Here is a 19,348-nt window from a genome sequence, read left to right on the forward strand (position 1 = left end):
TGCAGTCTTTAGACACTTGGTTTTGCGTTTTTCATTTTTTATGGCAGTTTTGGGCAACAACTGATATCTCATGTATTTTCGTTCAGCAGGAAGTGCACGCATCAGTGTTTTGTTCAGAGCACCAAATTAGAACTGTGGTATGATTTTTCTTTTGTTGCAACACAGTAAAATTCAACTTTATTTCACCTATTATTATCCTGTGATTATATTCCAACAAAAAAAAAGGAAGAGCGTTTTCAAAATTTTAAGTTTTGAACCGGTCTAATCTAAAAATCCATTTCTAGTAGTTGGTTGAAATGAATGCCATCCCTTTGTGAGCCCTTCACTGCAAAGCTATGCAAATTGGTTACCTCTGTGCCCTCACATCTGACTGTCCGTTACCTTGCACAACAGGTTGGTTGGTTGTGAATCACTAGGGAACTACATGTTGTCAAGCAGCAGCTCCCACAGCCATGGGTTGTAACACCTTCCTCGCTCCCAGCGGTGGCTTTTGGGACATGAGGATGTGTAATGACACATTCCCAACTTTAAATTTCTGAGAGTGCAACTTGTGTTGTCCAAGCAAGTCATTTGCACATATCTGTAGGTACTAGAAACTAGTTTTCTTACAGAATATGGCCTTTCCAAAACAGGAGGGGGGGGGATTGACTGGTAGGTGCACAAAGCTCTGAGTGTCCTCAACCCTTATCAGCGTCACCCAAGTCAAAACTTACATCACTGGCTGCAGCTTGAATGCAGCTCTCTGGGATGGTTTTGAGAAGAAAACGGCAATGAGCGTCATTCCCACGTTATCAGCAAGGACTGACTGCTTTCCTTTCATGCCGTGGTGTTTCAGAATCTTGTCTGGCCATTGGTATAAACTGTGAATGAGTGTTACGTACAATAAAGTTCTAGCAGTTTCCTGGATTAGACTAATTAGTGTTTGTTTAGATAATTTGAAACTTGAATGACTTCCTTTCAGGAAACGCTGAAACTGAAATGCTGAGAAGGCACACCTCTAGTGAACTGCCTCTGCATTCGCTCTGAAAGATTTGCAGAACATAAGCACAACTTTACGAATGAAGATAAATAGCAGACCACAACTTACATGACACTGGGTTATTTTACAGCAGTTGTAACTAATTGGAACTTTTGAGTTCATGCCGTGGCTGTTCTGTGATGATGCTGGAGTTTGAAGCCTGAATTTGAACTTAACACAGCTAAATGAAGTCTTTGGGAGTTTTGTCGTTGAGGAGAGGATTTACTATTTTTGCATGTTTTTTTCAGCTACAAATTTTTAAATATATACAGTATTCCTTTAATAAAAATGATCTACAGCAGGCTACTAGTATTTGTCTGCTGCACCTTCTTTTGTGGATAGACATCTACTGCTGCTGAGGAAGGGCTGGGTGAGTTCTAGTAGGTTGCTGAGAAAGATCTTCAACGTGAAGCCACCCAAATAAGACAGAGCGAGAGAGAGATCTTGTCTGTAAAGAGTTATTCTAGTCTTAAGAAAATAACTTAAGGAACAAATGAGCCTTGGACATCTGTTTTGTTTTGTTTTTTTTTTTCTTTTCTCTTTCTCTCTACAGTACAATTTCCATAGTAGAAAAGCACACACATGGCTGTGCATATGTTGTTTAATCTCTTAAATAGCAATTATGATCAAAAAATGAGGAAGGAAGTCTATGACTAGGAAAGCAAGGAAGCAGGGGGGAGTTTGGCAGACGGGATAGAACCAATATTCTTGACTTCTCCTTCAGGGAATAGATGTCATCTCTCATTCCCAGTAGCCTGGAAGAGATTATATCAAAGGGATATACTTCATAATGATGAGATCATCTTTCTGCTCTTCAGGGAATTGAAGATGGTAGAAGAAGGATGTTTACTTCCCTCAAGATCCTGGCAAATAAGTACCAGAAACAGCAAAAACAAGGCGGGGGGGGGGGGGGGGGAGAGAATGTCCAAGGAAACCAAGATGCATTCTGTGATAGCTGCTTGACACAAGTGACTATTGAATTGTTGGGACATGTGGATTTGTGCTTTCTTAAAAAAAGAATATCTCATATCCTCTTTGGCAATTTCAGGTGACTGTTTCCCCTCAAGTAAGATAGGAGAATGTGTGGCACAACAAGAATGTTGCTTGACTGAGCTTGAGTCTATAAACCTTGCATTTGACTACTCAGCTTTTCAGTTAAAATTAGTATAATTTCTTTCAAAATATAGTTTATAAGTACAGTCTCAATAGATTTGGTATCATCTGAAGTATTATCTTCAAATTCCTTATTATTATTTTGCAGGTGGCTTCAGGTGAATGTAATGAAGACACTGAGGTTTACAACATTACACTTAGTACTGGGGATGAGCTCACTTTAATGGGGCAAGCAGAAATCCTTTATGCAAAATCTTCTAAGGAGAAGTCACGACTCAACACCATCTTCAAAAAAATTGGGAAACTTAATTCAATTAGTAAATTAGGCAGAGGCAAAATGCCCTGCCTCATCTGCATGAACCACAGGACCAATGAAAGCATCAGTCTCCCTTTCCAGTGTAAGGGTAGGTTTAGTACTCGCAGCCCATTGGAGGTGCAGATGCAAGAAGGTGAGCACACAATTCGCAATATAGTAGAAAAAACCAGGCTGCCTGTTAATGTAACTGTGCCAAGTCCTACACCAAGAAATCCTTATGACCTGCATTTTATCCGGGAAGGGCACAGATATAAGTTTGTCAACATTCAAACCAAGACTGTGGTGGTTTGTTGTGTGCTTCGTGGCAACAAAATTATTCCAATGCATTTTCCCTTGCACTTGACACTTCCAAAATTTACCCTACCTGACAGTCTCGTGAAGGGGGAGCTGTGGCATGAATCCCTCATCCAGCACTGGTTTAATATATGCCAGGAACAGTTTGACATAGATGAGTATTCCCGTGCCGTGCGAGATGTGAAAACTGACTGGAACGAAGACTGCAAGAGCCCGAAGAAAAGTCGATGCACTGGGCACAGCCATGTGCCAAATTCCCTGAGCTATGCCCGGGACGAACTTACGCAGTCCTTCCATCGGCTGTCAGTGTGCGTCTATGGAAACAATTTGCATGGGAATAGTGAAGTGAATCTTCACGGTTGCAGGGATTTGTGTAATGAATGGGCCCTGTTTTCCCACGATGCTCTTCAGTACCAGGATTCTGGTGACAGTAGCAGTGATTATCTTTTTCCTGAAGTTAGCGAAGATTCAATGTTTCTACCTACAAAACCAGAACTTCCTTATGAAGAGCTGTGGTTGGACCAAGGATCTGGAAAGCCTGGGGACCAACCTCTTACTCGCTCACTAAGTGAAAAGAACAAATGTGACAATTACAGGGGCTCTTTCCGATCAAAATGTGGTACCGCACCTCTTCCTGTGCCTGGGACTATCGGAGCAACAACCAAGTCTTCAGAAGTTTCCCTACCTCCACCTCCAGTGCCTCCCAAATCAGAAGCAGTAAGTCTGAGTTAATTCATATTGTTTTGTTTCTGTTTTAACAGGTGAAGAGTATGCCTGAGAATTTTTTAGAGAAGATCTTGATGGGGGGGGGCAGGTAGAGGGCAAGGAAAAGGTGGGAGGAGCAATGTGCGATTTCAACTAATTTCCTACCAAGTTTGTAAAAATCGTAAGAGGTATATTTAAAATCAAGGATCAAGAGGTCATTTGATCCTGAAACTCCCAGGTAATATGATTGTCTTTTTACTCTCACAGACAAAAACTGAGATGAAATTACAGTACACTGTGCTGATCCCAGCCTTTTCCTATTGCCACTCCACAGTCTCAGCAGTGTTAGCAATAGCCTTGGGAGTTGGACCACAATCCAGTTGAAAAACTGATCTGGTTGAAAATTAAGTTTTATTTATTTGACTGGATAAACTTGCTTACCGCATTAGGCAGTTGCAGCTGGGAGAGGAGAGGAAAGTGTCAGTGCAGGCCTAAAGTGCACAACTGCAGTGACTGGACTGTGCCACCAAAACAGTTTGAAGAAAGCAGCCGCAGCAGCTTCAGCAGAGATAGGAAATTAAAGACATTATGTCCTCTTCGCAAAGAGTGTTTACATGTTATGTCTAAGTGCTGGAACCCAAGCGCACTCACTTGCTTTTGAGGTCAGGTATGTACCTAAGCTTCATCCAACTGCTTTGGGCAGGCGCCAGCCTGCGCTGTACGTGGATGAGGTTCCCCAGTAGCTTGCGCTGATGCAACCCGTGACGGGGCTAGTCCCACCCTCCTCCTCCTCCTCCTCCTCCGCCTCTCCCAGACACATGGTCCTGGCTTCTCTTTTGTGCTGGCTCTGGCACTCCTGTGCCTGGGCAAGGAGCCAGATCTGGATCTGGAAAATGATTAGTTTCCTGCTGTGATTTCTGTGAGCTGAACTGCTTCAGCGCAGGGTCAAACGAGAGCCAGAGCCCGCGCAAGGGAGCGGGCAAGAGCACAAGGCCGCCGCAGGAGGACAGCTGGGTTGCAGCAGCTCTCCGGGCAGGGACCCCAGGCCCTTCGCACTCCCGGCCTTGGCGGCAGGGAGCTGCCAGGGACCCCGTGCGCCCCAGTCATGGTGCAGCGCGCCGTGGGGAGAGAAGCAGGGTGCTGGGGGTGCCAGGAGCACCTGCCCCACAGCGGAGGAAAAGCCTGGGGAATAGAGAATCCCTTATTCAGGCCTTCCTTGGGGTCGCTGGGGTGGCGTTTGGGATACGTATGTATATTGCCGTGGCAATTGCCTTTCAAGGTCGTCTTGAAAAGTGTGCGACACTGTCATGTGTGTTTAAGCTACCAAGGTTGAGGTAATGTGGGTGAGTGCTGACAGCAATTTTAATATTGCTTTCTGGCTGTGTAAGAGAACTGATTTCTGCTAAAGTTATTAGATTATATTTTGAGGTGGGCAGAGTCTTAACCTCATGAAAAAATAAAAGAATAAATTGCATCTTCATAGATGGGATAATGATTTAGAGTTGGTTTTGTGGCTTTCTGGAACAGCTTTGGAATGGATATCAGTGACCTGCTGAATTCATGAGTGGGTTGGGGTTGAAAAGATGTTTGTATGGTTTCCATGTAGGGTATTTATAGAATAAGTAGATCTCAGTGGCTGCTGATGAGCATGAGGTTTAGTCATCACCCCCTCTAAAACGATATCCCATAGCATTTCTGCAGAGTTTGGCTGACAACTGTATTTTTGCATGCACTAAATTTAAAATACGTGTACGGGAGCTATTTGTAGGAGAGAAGGACACTCAAGTGTTTCAGAAACTTTTATGTTTTTCTTTTCACCTACAGGATGAAAACATCCTGATAACGTGCGTTTTCTAGATATCTGTGAGGAAAGTCAAAGTAGCACAAGGCAGAAATAAAAGAAAACAGCCTCTGAATTAGGGCTTGTAACTAAGAAGTTGCTTCAGTCTCCGAACACTAATTTGAGTAAAATCAGAGACTGTTCTCCTGATTGATTTAAGGCATGTCCCAGATGCAACATGCTGGAATTTCAAACTTCTGTATGCAAGGGACATTAAATTGCTGTACTTGTGGCAATACCAGCAACTGTTTGTTTTTCTCATCTGGACAGTCTCAGCAGCGGTAACTCAGTTCAGCCCCGTGCACATCTCGAGCCTTGCTGCAGTTCAGGTGCTTGCATGGTGCTGTAAGGCTGCGAGCGCGTTTCATGACCGCGGCTCCCGCAGACGGGCGCTGCAGACTGCTGCTCAGGGGTAGCCCTTCCTGAAGAGCCCCACGGCCAAGATGGGCCGTTACCAGGGCATCTTGAGCAACACGTAGTACAGGCACCAGATGTGCTTTATCTGCATCTTGCAACTGCCTGTCGTCTAGTGCTGTTGAGTGAGAGAGCGTTTCCTAGTAGCAGCCATCGAGGCATTTATTTTAGCACGCCATGGCTGTTCCCCCTCCCCACCTCCCTGAATTTACTTCCTTGCTGTACTCTTGGACTGGGAAGAGTACATCTCCTGGAAAGTTTTCCCATTGCTCTTGCTAGTTGAATCTGCAGAATCTCTCTATATTATTCATCAGCTGTGTTTCCTGAGAGCTGAGTCTGGCAGCAATCATCATGGTCTTGTGATAGGGACCAACTGGGACTACAAACTGATATTATTTACAGCCTAATTCTGATCTACAATCCAGGTCAGGAAAGGAGCTGGGTATAGTTTGTTACGCCAGTACCTCTGAAAGCCAGTAGTCTCTCTAGTAAAGAATTTCTTTAACCCCTTGACCATCTGCAGTGCTCCAAGAGCTCCCCTGAATGGTCTCTCTAACCCCATGGTATATATTCAATAGCACGGCGTGTTAACTTTGCCTTGTCTGACTTGGGGGAAAAAAAACTCCTTAGGTATCCTTGGGGCACAGTACTAAAATGGTTGAAGAGTTTTATGCCTGAATTCAATAACAAACATGAATAAAATTGATTCCATTTTTTTGCAAGAGAGCAAATAAGAACCCTTAGAGCAAGATTTATTTCAATGTTTTATGCTGTTGGGCATTTTGTGTAATTCTAACTTGTTCTGAATTAGGGAAAAAATGTACTACAATGTCCCAGTCCCCAGTTTTCCATTTCACATAAGTACTAAATGGGTTGTTGCATTTTGAAGGCACTGAAGCGAATTGCAAAAGGTTCCACATTTATTTTGTTTTTAAATAAATTAAATCACTTTAATTGCTAATTATGTATTGCAGAATTGCTAAGTTCACTTTTAGTTCTGCAGTGTTGTTAAACTTGAAAATAAGCTGTGACTTCAAGACAGAATGAAAATTTCCCTTTCCTGTTGCATCTAAGACTATTTCAAAGAAGCAGAACATAAGAGGTCTCTTCCTGCCAAGGGTACGTGGTGAGTCCTTACAAATCTTGTCTGGCAGTCTAATTTTTGGTAACCTTACTCACCTTTAGCCTTAGTAAATGAAAATGCTCTCCCAAGTATATGCTGACAAGATTAAGGTCTTAATTCCATTGTTTTTTTTTCTATGGGGATGGAGTCTTCTTTTTACTCCTGACCAGACAGGTCCAAATCCAATTGCAGATAAGCAGAGCTGTGGTCGTGTGTTTTAGGCTGAAAAAATGAGCTGGCTGTAGTAAGTAGACCTGTTGGCATTGTTGCTAGTTCTTGCCTAATTATTTCCATATCATTTACTTTACTAAAACTATGTCTCTCAACAGTGATCCTGGAAGAAAGATTTGTGTGATCTGGAAATCTGCTTGAAAATAAGAAGTTCTTTTGCTTGAAATCCATCCTAATAAGTTGATTCGTTATTTTAAGAGGCTCTTCTGCCTCATGCCTTTCAACTTGTACATTTTGCAGCTAACCTTACCATGAAATTCCTCTATGGGAGCTACAGAAGCTCCGGATTTGAATCCCAGCACCACATCTGTATGCATTTCAGTCTCCTGATCTGAGCTTGAGGCTTGGTCCATTCTTATTTTGTACACACAGAGGAGGAAAAAAAGTAGGGTTGTTTTGCTTTTTGGTTTCTATAATTTAACATACTAAAAAATAACGCCACCATTCATGCTTCATCAGGTTTGGTGTTAGAAATAGGCCTTGAAAATTTTATCTTTTTCTGTGCTGAAGGTGCTTGTTGTACAGTGCTGGGCTAGAGAGTGTGGGGTGCACGGCTGGTGACGCCATGCCCTCTGCTGGGCAGTGAATGGAAAGGAAAGATCAGTCCATCTATCAGAGTGCTTAGACCAAGAGTGAAGATGAAGCAACAGCAAACACTGACAATGGCAACCAAAATCCAGTCTGTTTTAGTGCTTTCCTGCAGCTATTTATGCCACGGATGTAGCTGATAAATGATAGATACTTGTACTATTCCTGAGGGATAGTGCTAGGAATTATCCTCTCACTGGCTGGCTGGCTATCACTGCTGAAATAAGTCATGAAACATCAAAGTCTGTGAGATCTTTTCATTTTGCAAGCTTGGATTATTACATCCAAATAAACAGCATTAATGGAGTTTAAGCCTAATGCATTTCTTCTTACAGATCATAAAATATGTAGAATAGTCGATCTGGTTTTATATGTTACTGAAAGGTTCTTTTAAATAGTTTCATTTCTACCTCTTTTTAAATGAGCAGATACCAAGTTATTTATTAAAAAGCACCCTAAGAAGATTTTTAGTACCCGCTTGTAGTAAGGCGTTCTTTAGTAAGCCTTATGACAGCCATATACTGTTGTAGATGTATTTACATTACTTGGTATTATTCTTCTCCCTTTTTAATTATTACTTTTCACAAAATAATCCTGAACTGATGTATTTCATCTGCTTCAGAGTGCTGTTGCCCGGATTTTCTAGTTGTTTACTCATGTATTCTTCTTTTGTACAGGTGAGAGAGGAATGCAGGCTCCTGAATGCTCCCCCAGTTCCACCACGGAGTTCAAAGCCGTCCTCTTCCACCAGTCCCTCCATTCCTCCTCGCACAGTCAAACTGCCACGGCAGCAGACCCGTTCACCTAGCCCCACTCTGTCCTACTATTCTTCAGGACTGCACAACATGTATGTGTTTGAACTGTGAGCTCCTCATTCTAGCATTTTTCTTTTTGAGAAAGTTAAATTTAGCCATCTTGAATCCAGTTTGATGTGTTCTTTTGGAAGGTGCTTGTTTATAAAAGTGTGATGTCATTTCAGAGTTGCTGACTTTTCTTGAAATGCGCTAACCTATCAAGTTATTTTTAAAAACTGAAGAGGAAGCAGCTCCGGTAGCAATTGTACTTTACTATATAGGACATAGCTGTTTAGATTAAATGCCTGTATGTATTGCTATTGGTAATCCCATCATAAATTGGCAAACTGTACAGGAAAATCCTGTAAAGTTTTGTGTAATGCTTGATTGAAAAACAAAAGTTTTGAGGAAGATAGCCTTGAATGTTCCAAGGAGAACATCTCAAAGATAGTTTTCCGGTGGAATATCAATGCTACAGGCATGCAGTACAACCAGTTCTTGATAATTGGGGAGGGAGAGAAGGGCGGAGGGTACAAAGGGTGTGATAATCCAGAAATATATTGTGCCAGCTATATGTGAACCCACAGGCAGGGTGTGATTAGGAAAGGAGAGGTCACCAGACACCACTCAGTGCAAAGTCACGTAAAGTGGAATCGGGCCAGATCGAACCCACTTCAGCACAAGCTAATCCACAAACTGGAAAATCCGCTCAGGCGAGTTGAGAGGTGACAGTGAACTATGTGGTTGCATACCTTTTCTTAGCAGTGAAGTATTCTTCCTTTAGCTATAGAAAATGTATGTGCCTTTCGAAATCTTACTGCATTTTTTACTTAATTTGTTGCCATTATTTTGATATTTCTTCAATTTTTTTCTAAGAAAGTGACAAAATGTTACCTGTGAGGGTATCATGCATTGATCTGAAAATAAAAACACCATTGAAATTATTTCAGTCTAGTTGCCATTGATATAATAACTTATGCTTGAACTGCCGTTCTAAGCCCTACTGCACACTTGCAGCTTACTGTTGTGTCTCTGGCAGTGATGGCTCTAGATTGAGGCTACTCATTTATTTTTATGAAAGCCTGGGTAGTTCTGTCAAGGTCTGCTCCACAGAATATTGGGCTCAAGACCACCCAGCGTTTGGGCCACTAAATGTGTCTTCCTGTCTTTATAGCTGAGAATACATCTGCCTCCCAAGAAAACAGAAAAATATTGAGAAATATAGTTTATCAGGCTTGCAGATGGCACGTGTTTGGGACTTTGCAAAGATTGTGTGAAACTCATCTGCAGCTTGGATCCTGACCAGGTTTCTTAATTTTGATAGCATTGACCTAGTGCTGCAGTAGAAGCTCCTAGAAAAATGGCAATTTGTGAAGTAACCTGATAACTGGTGAAGTTGTTCTTCAAGTCCTGCCAGTTTTATCAGTCATCTTACTCTCTGGATCATGAAGGGTTGTAGCCCATATTCTAAAAACAAACAAAAACAGTGTAATTTATCCCTAGTTGTATATAAAAGTGCCTGATGCCTGACTTCAGCTGTTTTTGAGGTTTTTCTTGCATCCTCTGGCACTGAATCCCAAAGAGTTAATTTTTTGGGGGGGTGAATAAGGAAATGCCCAGAAAATGTTACTTTATTGGTTTTCAGTAATTCCATTGCTCTTTTAAATCATTAAATGTTCCCATTTCTAATATTGGATTAGAGAACGGAAACAGGATCAATCAGTTAATTTCTCTGTATGGTTACTTATTTTGAACACCTCATGGACTGTCTTCTCTGAACTGAACAGCCCAATGGCTAGATTTGTGAAAAAAGTGCTTTGCACTCTGTATATTACACCAGTTGGCCTTTAAACAGCCAGAAATGACCTGCTGAAAGTATATCTTGTTGACAAAAAAACCCTCTAATGTTTAAACCTCTAGTGGCTTTAAGTGGCAGACTTGTATTCATGACATGAACAAGAAACAAGAAAGGTTGAGAGGACTCAGAGAGGAGACTTAGGATGAATGGGTAGAGGAGGAAACTGGGTCTGTTGGGAGGAGTTTTACAACTAATCTTCCAGTGATACTGATCAGAGCTATTCTTATGCATCTGTATTTTGTGTTTGGGCAGGGCAAGCCAAGGTTGGCTTCCTGCTTGAGCCACTGTGAACACACAGGGAACTATTTACTGGGTCAATCCATTCAAAATTTTACTTTTTCTGAATGCTGCTGTCCTCCTCAAGCAGTTTTCACAGAGCTGTCACAGAATGATGACCTAGTTTCTTTCCTGAGTTGCTAATTTCTAGGAGAGAGGTATGAGTAATTAAAACAATTATTTCAACTTCTGGGTTTTCTCCATTTTTGTAAGTAGGGATTTTGTAAATCTGTTACTTGTTTTTCCAATATTCTGACTTATTTGGCCAGAACTCCAAAGATCAACCCAGTCCTTCAGGCTTTCTTCTAGAGAGTGACATAAAATTAGCAAACTTTCTCTTTGGTTAATAGAATGCATGCTTTTGTTAGCATCTCTGTCTCTCAAGGGCACTTAGATATAAACCATCCGTTCGCTTGGATGAGGCTTAATTTACCGCTTGGAAATAGGTCAGGGTAACTTTCTTTAGGTGCCTTTGAAAAGCAGTTTTTCCCATCATAATTTCCAAAATATGGACACACAAACAAGGTAAGATAAGGCTAAAACATGATCTTTCAACACACACAGCTAGGTCTGCTTACCTTTCCAGGTAAAAAAAATCTTCCTAAGGCAATAAGCATTAACTTATTCTGTATTACTGTAGAATTACAATGTTTGTACCTGTGAGCTCTGAAGAAGCACCCTGGATGCATGCAAGCAAATTAAAAAATTGACCCCAAAATTTCGATTGTCTCTTATGTTGCTCAGCCTTGTATCCAATACAGTGGTGACCTGTCCTTCTTATGAGCTTTGGTGTAATGTGACGCATTTGCGGCACATAAATAGAAAATGTAGAATTAGAAAAACTTCTAGTGTATGTTCTAGAGTTAGACAGTGGAAATCTGAGAGAATTGGAAAATTAGGAGATAACACAGAGTTGAATTGAGACATCTACTTTTTTATTTGAGCTTAAGGAACCAAGATATGAGTCTTTCTCAGGAGGTTTTGGTGTGTATAAATATTTTGTCAGGCTTGCAGAAAATGTAACAGAACTGTCAATGCATTATTCAAATGTATTGTTAATTCAAATCTCAAACATTCTCCCACAAGGAAAAAAGATTCTCTCTTTGTGACAGCCACTTTGTGATTTTGTCAGATAATTTATAGGTTTACTTAAATGCCATATTTTTTGTACTAACTGTATCCTTTCTGCTTTGTTCCTTAAGCAGTGTCACAGAGAATGACAACACAAACACAGCTGAGAGCACACCTGTTTCCTGCTACCCTTGTAACATGATGAAAACCGAATCCAAAGAGCCTGATAGCACATTGCCTTTTGGAAGCCCCTCAGCAGAAGTTTTTTCTTGTAGGTTATCATGGCCAAACCATTTTTCAGGAACTGCTGAAGGCCTAAACAGAAACGATTTCCTGCTAGATCCAAGCAGGAGCTATAGCTACCCCAGGCAGAAGACTCCAGCCACACCAAAGAGAAACTGTCCAGCATCTTTTACTTTTGACTTTGATGGATGTGAGCTCCCTGTGGGGTACTCTCCACTGACGCCAGCAGAGTTTACTAACACCATCTCTAGCTGTCCAAAGTCAGCCAGTTACTCACTAGAATGCACTGATGAGAAAACTCTGGCGGTCAGCGACGCAAAGCAGAGTCATTCGTGTCCTGCCTTACCTCCTCGGGCGCCTAAAACAAGTGAAGAGAAACCTGCTTTAGACACCTGTCCTTTACCACTAAAAATAGACGGTGCCGAGGAGGAATCCAAAACTGATTCACCAGACATCTTGGAAGATCAGTATCCCGTTAAAAAGGGCATGCAGGACACTCTCTCTGTGTCTTATCCTTTCTCGTCTCCCCTCCACCTCCAGTTAGCACCAAGGTCTTGTGGGGATGGCTCTCCCTGGCAACCACCCACAGATCTTTCTGGACTCTCAATAGAGGAAGTGTCTAAATCGCTGAGGTTTATTGGTCTATCAGAAGACGTCATATCATTTTTTGTTACAGAGAAGATTGATGGCAATTTACTGGTTCAGCTTACAGAAGAAATCCTTTCAGAAGACTTTAAGCTAAGCAAATTGCAGGTTAAGAAAATACTGCAGTTCATTAACGGCTGGCGGCCAAAAATGTGATGCTGACTGGTTTTTAATGAAACTGTATGAGGTGTGCTAGATACACTTCAGCTAATTCATTACTTCCTGTTTTTTGCACTAAAAGTCCTTCCTGTAAATAGTAGTAGAAGAATTCTTACTATGCAGACAAAAGTTTCTGAGTGGTGAACAAAATTTTTTTTTTTAATGTCAATAATAAAGGTAGAGAATCTGCAGAGGTGTGCCTTGTGCATCCCTGAACATTCAATAGCTGCTAAAAACTGGACATTAAGGGAATTTTTACTCTGTAGTCTGTTAAAACATAGTCATATTTATTACTGCATAATTTGATGCTGAAAGACACACACCAATCCAGTTTACAGTTTTGTGTTAACTGCAAAAAATGTATTTCTTAAGGGGTTATTTCTGTTCAAGTAATGTTTGGCAACATGCTGTGACTTTTTTGTTGTTTTTCTGTTAACAAAAAGCATGTTCAGATACACAAAAACATCTTTTTTTTTGACACTACATCTGAAAATGTTAAGAATTGCTGTGAATGCTACTAATACACTATTCTTGCAGCATATTTTTTATTAAAAGTATCTTCCTGACTACCTGTAATATGGATACATTTTCCATGTTACTTCGAGCAAAAATAGGTAAATATTTTAAAACAGAATTCTTGTTTAGTTCATTACCCTAAGGGGAGGGAGAAGGGGGGATTTTCCTACTGAGCCACTCTGCCCTGGCCAATTAAAAGTTTATGACCTGTAGATTTCAAAAGCTGCTTTTGTAGTCAGATGGCTTGAGTAAGTAGCATGACTTCTAATCGTGCGGCTTTCTCGTGAGAAAAGGAGTTCACAAACTATCCATCAGCAGATGCTGCCTGTCGCAGCCGTGAGCGTGTCAGTCAGAGGCGACAGCTTGTTCAGCCAGCTCCAGTTGCCCTCCTCTGGCAAAAGGAAACGCATTGTGTTTCCTCTGCTGTGGTTACGAGCATCTGAAAATGTGCTCGTTGTCCTATTCTGTTCCTGCGGTCGGATCTGTGTAGGCAGGTGATAGTACTCCAGTGAGATGCCCTTGAAATCAAAAATTAAGGAGATGGAAAAGAACAGAAGAAGCACATGCAGTGCAGATGAGAAGAGGCCAAATGAGAGTTCGCGCCTTGTCTCTGGAAATGTTGGAGAAGTTTGAAATTTCACCTGCCTTGTTTGTAGTGGCCAAGGAGGATGTAGATTGTCGCTTAGGGTATCAAAGTGGAAGGGACTGTAACCTCTTAGGATGTTCTAATACAACTGCTGAATTGCAAAAACTTGCTGCAATAAATGTTGCACAGAAATAACAGTCAAAAGTGAGTACAGAGATAGGAAAGAGGTACTCTTTGAGCCCTTTCAAATTTAGGTGCTAAGAAAGCTAGAAATACAATAACTCTCAATAATCTGTTACTGGTTTCCTGTGGCTGGTAGAGCTCTTAGAAATGTGTGAGTACGATACACAAGGATTTGTGGAGGTCCTCAGAAATCAGTCTGTAGTCTCCATCCTCTGCACCTGCACTAGGAGGATTCTTGGGAGCCAGCACTAGAGATGCTGGAGCAGCATCATGCTGTTCTGGCCCTTTCGCCTGCTGAGCAGAGCCCTGGCTGGAGTTAAACTCTCATCTGCAACTTTTGCAGTATAAAAAATCTCCCTCCATTGTAGAGTGCAGGATGCAGAGCATCAAGAGAAAACAGAGAGCAGGGGACAAAAATGGGAAGCTAATTTTGCCTGTTTTCTCAACAGTGTTGACTCATTGAAAAAAAAAAAAAAAGAAAGAAACACACCTGCAAATGGAGCTTTCTGTGACCTTGGCAAATTTCACGTCATGTGTCCATGTCAAAGCGAAGGTTTGTTACTTGTCTTTCAATAATGCATACCACCAGTTCCCAAGCAGAAAGTAAAGTCCAATTGATATGGGTACTAGACAGAAGTGAGTCAAAAAGTATCCCAGTAGAAATCCCAAACATTCATAATCTTTCTCTTAATGTACTGACTTTTAGCAATAGATCAATAGCTATTTTCAGACTTTTTTACTAAGCATCTTAAACTATTTTAACTACAAGCAAGACTAAATCAAATTTAAGTACTGTTCAGATGTGTGTACTTGTTGCATATGCAACTTAGAATCACTGCTTTTTGACCCAAATGAATATTCAGCTTTGAAAGGGCGAAATTTTAAACATCAAGTGTCTCTATTTTACTTAAATCATTAATTCTGTGGAGAAAGTATATATAAAAGAGGAGATTGCAATCTTAAATATTTCCAAGAGCCCCAGGATATTAGTTTCCCTCAGAAAATAGTATTCTTTGACTGTGGATGGATTCTTATCTCATTCTTTCTACTTTATCTGCTTGGAATGATTGTTGTTGCAAACAGCCTGGTGGAATTTGCATTCATGTGTTTGCTGCATTTAGATTGTGTATTCATAGACCAAAATAGAACTGGCCTGTAAAAGGGTACAGGAGTGTGTAATGATTTCAGAAGCAGGTCATATATACCAAACAACAGCTTAAACCTCTAGACTGCAAAGTGTACGGGGAAAACTTAATGTCCTCTCAATTGTCTTACTCTGATTTGACACTGCTTGCCTATTTTATGCGTAATATGTAGTGTTTGACCTTTCCTTTGCCCTTGGCAACTCATCAGCTTAATTTTCGAAGCCTTTTCTAGTGGTTGAGGTATTTCTTACTTCTGTATTGTGTGAATGATATGACGGCAGCATTGAGCCACCTGCTGTGGTGCCCAGGATGGACTTAAGTGTCTGCTCTCATATAGCAAGAGAGTGATGAGCAAACCAGCCAGCCTGATGGCGTGGCTTGCGCCTCTCCACCATCTGGGAAGGGAGCCAGGATACAGCAGCTGTGGGACCCAAGGGATCTAAGTTACTCACGTTTCTCTTTAGCTTAACTGCCGTGGTGGTAGGTGGTCAGGTCCGCCATTGGTGCTGTAGAAGGCAGTCTGAATCCAGCAGACTGATTTAAGTGGACCAGTCTGACCAAAAGTCCCTGGCATTAATGGGATGGTAGCACTTCTGAAATGGGGCAGGAGCAGAGAAGTCCTTTCAGCCTTAGGAGAGTACTAGTGGTCTCTTTAGAAAGATGAGATTAGAGACTTAAATCTTTAAAGGACTGCAAAATGCTACACTGCTTATGGTTTTTCAAGAGGGAGAGCTTCTTTAATGTTCCCCCAGGGAGTTACTTTAATGGTCCCACTGTGGGTCAGACTCCGCTGGGTGCAGTCTTGTTCAACTTACTCATTAATGACCTGGATGAGGGGACAGAGTGCCTCCTCAGCAAGTTTGCTGATGATACCAAACTGGGAAGAGTGGCTGAGACACTAGAAGGTTGTACTGCCATTCAGAGGGACCTGGACAGGCTGGAGAGTTGGGCAGAGAGGAACCTCATGAAGTTCAATGAAGGCAAGTGCAGGGTCCTGCACCTAGGGAAAAATAACCCTAGGCACCAGTACAGGCTGGGGCTGACCTGCTGGAGAGCAGCTCTGCAGAGAAGGACCTGGGAGTCCTGGTGGGCAGGAAGTTAATCATCAGCCAGCAATGTGCCCTTGTAGCCAAGAAGGCCAATGGTATCCTGGGGTATATTAAGAGAAGCGTTGCCAACAGGTGGAGGGAGGTGATCCTGCCCCTCTACTCAGCCCTGCTGAGGTCACATCTGGAGTACTGTGTCCAATTCTGGGCTCCCCAGTACAAGAGAGACATGGCACTATTTTTGAGTGGTACCCAGTGACAGGACAAGAGGCAATGGGCACAAACTGAAACACAGGAAGTTCTGCCTGAATATAAGCAAGAACTTCTTTACTGTGAGAGATGGAGCACTGGCATGGGTTGCCCAGAGAGGTTGTGGAATCTCCTTCTCTGAAAATATTCAAAACCTGCCTAGACATGATCCTGTGCAATGTGCTCTAGATGACGCTGCTTGAGTAGAGGGTTTGATGGGACGATCTCCAGAGGTCCCTTCCAACCTCAACCATTCTGTGATTAGAAATGTCTGAAAGCTCGGGAATGTCCCCATGATAGGAACTTTGTGCCCGCTGAAGTCAATAGGAGAAGGTAGCACTCAGCATTTGATAGGACTTGCCTTCAGTGAATTTAGAGCATGTGGCACTTTGTGTCATTTGTAGCAGGTCTGCCTTGTAATTTCACATCTGTTTTTAAGGGTGACAGTCTGTGATTTGGGATATTACTAATGACTGAGTGTACTCACATAAGTTGCTGAAATATTTTTGAATCTAAAGAGGTTGCAGATTGTGGCCTTTTAGTGTTTGGTCTGAATGATGCAGTTAGCCAGATAATTTATTTTGAATGCAAGCAAGTTTGTGTTGGACAGACTTCAGTTTGGTCATTTACAAGTAGTACTTGCTCTTTTTCCTAACTATCCAGTGGTTTATTATTGGCCTCAGAGACCATCTATGCTGCTTGGTTACACCTGTATTAGTAATCTGAACAGCAGTAGGATGTGGGTGCTCTCTCATGGTAGTCTACTGTTGTCAGACTGTTAGTGTGGGCACTTGCATGGTTTTGGTTCAAATGAAGCAATCTGTGTAACAAGAGATCCCAGACAGCTCCCAGGCACAGTTCAGAAGGTAGCAATGCCCAGCTGTTCCCAAATAGCGAGTTGGATGAAATCAGTCTTGTTTTGAAGAGTAACGGAGTTTAACCATGTAGATGTGAGCTGTCTTGGTTGTCCTTGGGACCTGAGAAAAGTCTCTGGCCCATTTTATTTACTAATAGAGGTGTAGCCATCGAGTTCAGAGAATGTGCGTCATGCAAGAGCGAGCCTAAAACGCTTTACTTTTCAGAGACACTCTGCTAAAACAGGTTAGTTCTAACCCTGACTTTCTTTTCTCGTGTTAAATAAATGTAAGGCCTCTGGTGTTTATTTAGTTATCAGTGTTTGAAGTTGTGTGTTGTCATTGGGGTTTTTGTTTGTCTGGGGGTTTTGGTAGCAGAACATCTGGAATGTTATTATGCGTGGAGTTGTCTTTTTATCTTGCACCAGGAAATATATGCTTTCTATGCAACATTCACAGGGCACAAGTACAGATGTTTCCTTAAGCTTTGAAAACTGGATTCTAGCACAAGGGCTTTTATGGAGGTGGTAATAGCATTGGCAAGGGGAGGGATGAGGAAACGACTTTGGGGGAAACGGTAGTTTCCTCTAAACACTCTTTGTGCCTAGGATTAAGACTCTTCTGTATTGCTGCCTCTCTGGCTAACCAAAGTTGTATTGAAATCAACTCAAAGTGCAGATTTGCATTCGTATTCTTGCTGTATTATAAAAATAGCTTAGGGCTAGAAATTTAGAGACAGAAAACATTTGGTCCATCCAAAATTAGAAGGAAAATGTATTTTGAAGCGTTCCTTGCAGCTAGAAGCAAGGGATTGAAGTAACTATATTACACGGGTTTTTTTCCAATACAACAGTTTTACTTGCCACTTTAATTGACATTATTCCACAATAGCAGCTTCAAGAGATGCAGTGTACATAGCAATACTGTTTCAAAACCACCATATTTCAAATCCGTCTATAAATACTTGAAGTGTTTTCTCCTGTGTTTTCTTCTTGAATCAACTCCTGGATTGTCTCCATGCGAAATAAAGTGTGCTGGCACCAGTTATTTGCATGCTGGTAGTGACCTGAGTGCATGTGGGAAAGTCGAGGCCATCGTGCCCTGTAGGTGCCTGTGTGCAATGCAGGTCAGCAAGCTGTTGCCTGTGGGAGCACACCACACCAGGTGAAAGCCAAACGCCAGCCCTCCGGGAAAGGACAAGGGCTTAGCCCAGCTCTCCTGCCTCCTCTCTTTGATGCTCTGAAAGTTGCAGTGTTCCCAAGAACTGGAAAGTACAAACGAAATCTTAATCAAAGTGAGGGACTGTCCATTTTATTTCTGCTATTAGGGACATCAGGGCGGTAAGCAAATTCAGACCCCTGTTGAGGCCTAGCAATAAATGACTCTAGTTTGTTCTGTCTTAAACTCCTAGTAATCCAGGAGTTGTAGAGATTTTACCATTTTTGTGCATAATAACCAAATTTTCAGAGTAAAAATCTGCAGAGTGATTCTCTTGACTTGGACAATCTTCTGAATTGTATTAAAAATAAGAATATTTGTTAGTTCTTAGCTCTTTAGATTCACTTTGGATAGGTCAAAAAAGTAACTTTGGGGGGAGAAAAAGAGAAAGCCCCAAAACTTCAGCTTAGTACATTTCCGTTATAACACAAAGCATGTTTTTTGTTTAATTCTGTGCTGTTTTGGACTTCTCTGTAAAAGGCTGAAGGCGGATTGTTTAAACCAGGTGCAAATAAATATCCTTGTAATGTATATGAACAAATTTTAACCGTGTATTGTAAGTATATAAACTGTATATTAAAGACACTATTTTCATGATATTTTAAATGTGTACAGAATTTGTCGTACTAAATCAATTGGGTTCATGTATTATATACAATGGTTATTTTTGATTCAGTGGTTTCATTGACTTATCCTCTTGCTTGTCTCAATTTAATTCAGAAGTAAGCACTTCTCAAATACTGAATTCACAAAGTAAGATTAGTATAATTGATAAAACAATTGCACTTACACATTTAACCTCTCAAGACACTTTCCTAGTTTTCATTGTCCTGTAATTTCACTTGATCCCCTTCAGCATGAGT

General features: G+C 41.5%; 1 protein-coding gene across 4 annotated transcripts in view; it reads left to right on the forward strand.

The window, feature by feature from the left end:
* The window catches only part of GAREM1 (GRB2 associated regulator of MAPK1 subtype 1), a 108,507-nt gene extending 89,423 nt beyond the window's left edge, over positions 1-19,084 (forward strand). For 3 of the 4 annotated variants that reach the window (XM_062570413.1, XM_062570415.1, XM_062570416.1), the window contains 3 exons: positions 2,280-3,458; positions 8,320-8,489; positions 11,773-19,084. In XM_062570413.1, the coding sequence (XP_062426397.1) occupies positions 2,280-3,458; positions 8,320-8,489; positions 11,773-12,685 (2,262 nt within the window). In that variant the 3' untranslated portion in view covers positions 12,686-19,084. The remainder of the gene's footprint in view (positions 1-2,279; positions 3,459-8,319; positions 8,490-11,772) is intronic. The other variant, XM_062570414.1, reaches the window with a different exon arrangement.
* Positions 19,085-19,348: the final 264 nt, after the last annotated feature.

The sequence above is a fragment of the Rhea pennata genome, chromosome 2 (assembly GCF_028389875.1).
Source record: "Rhea pennata isolate bPtePen1 chromosome 2, bPtePen1.pri, whole genome shotgun sequence".
Taxonomy (NCBI): Eukaryota; Metazoa; Chordata; class Aves; order Rheiformes; family Rheidae; genus Rhea; species Rhea pennata.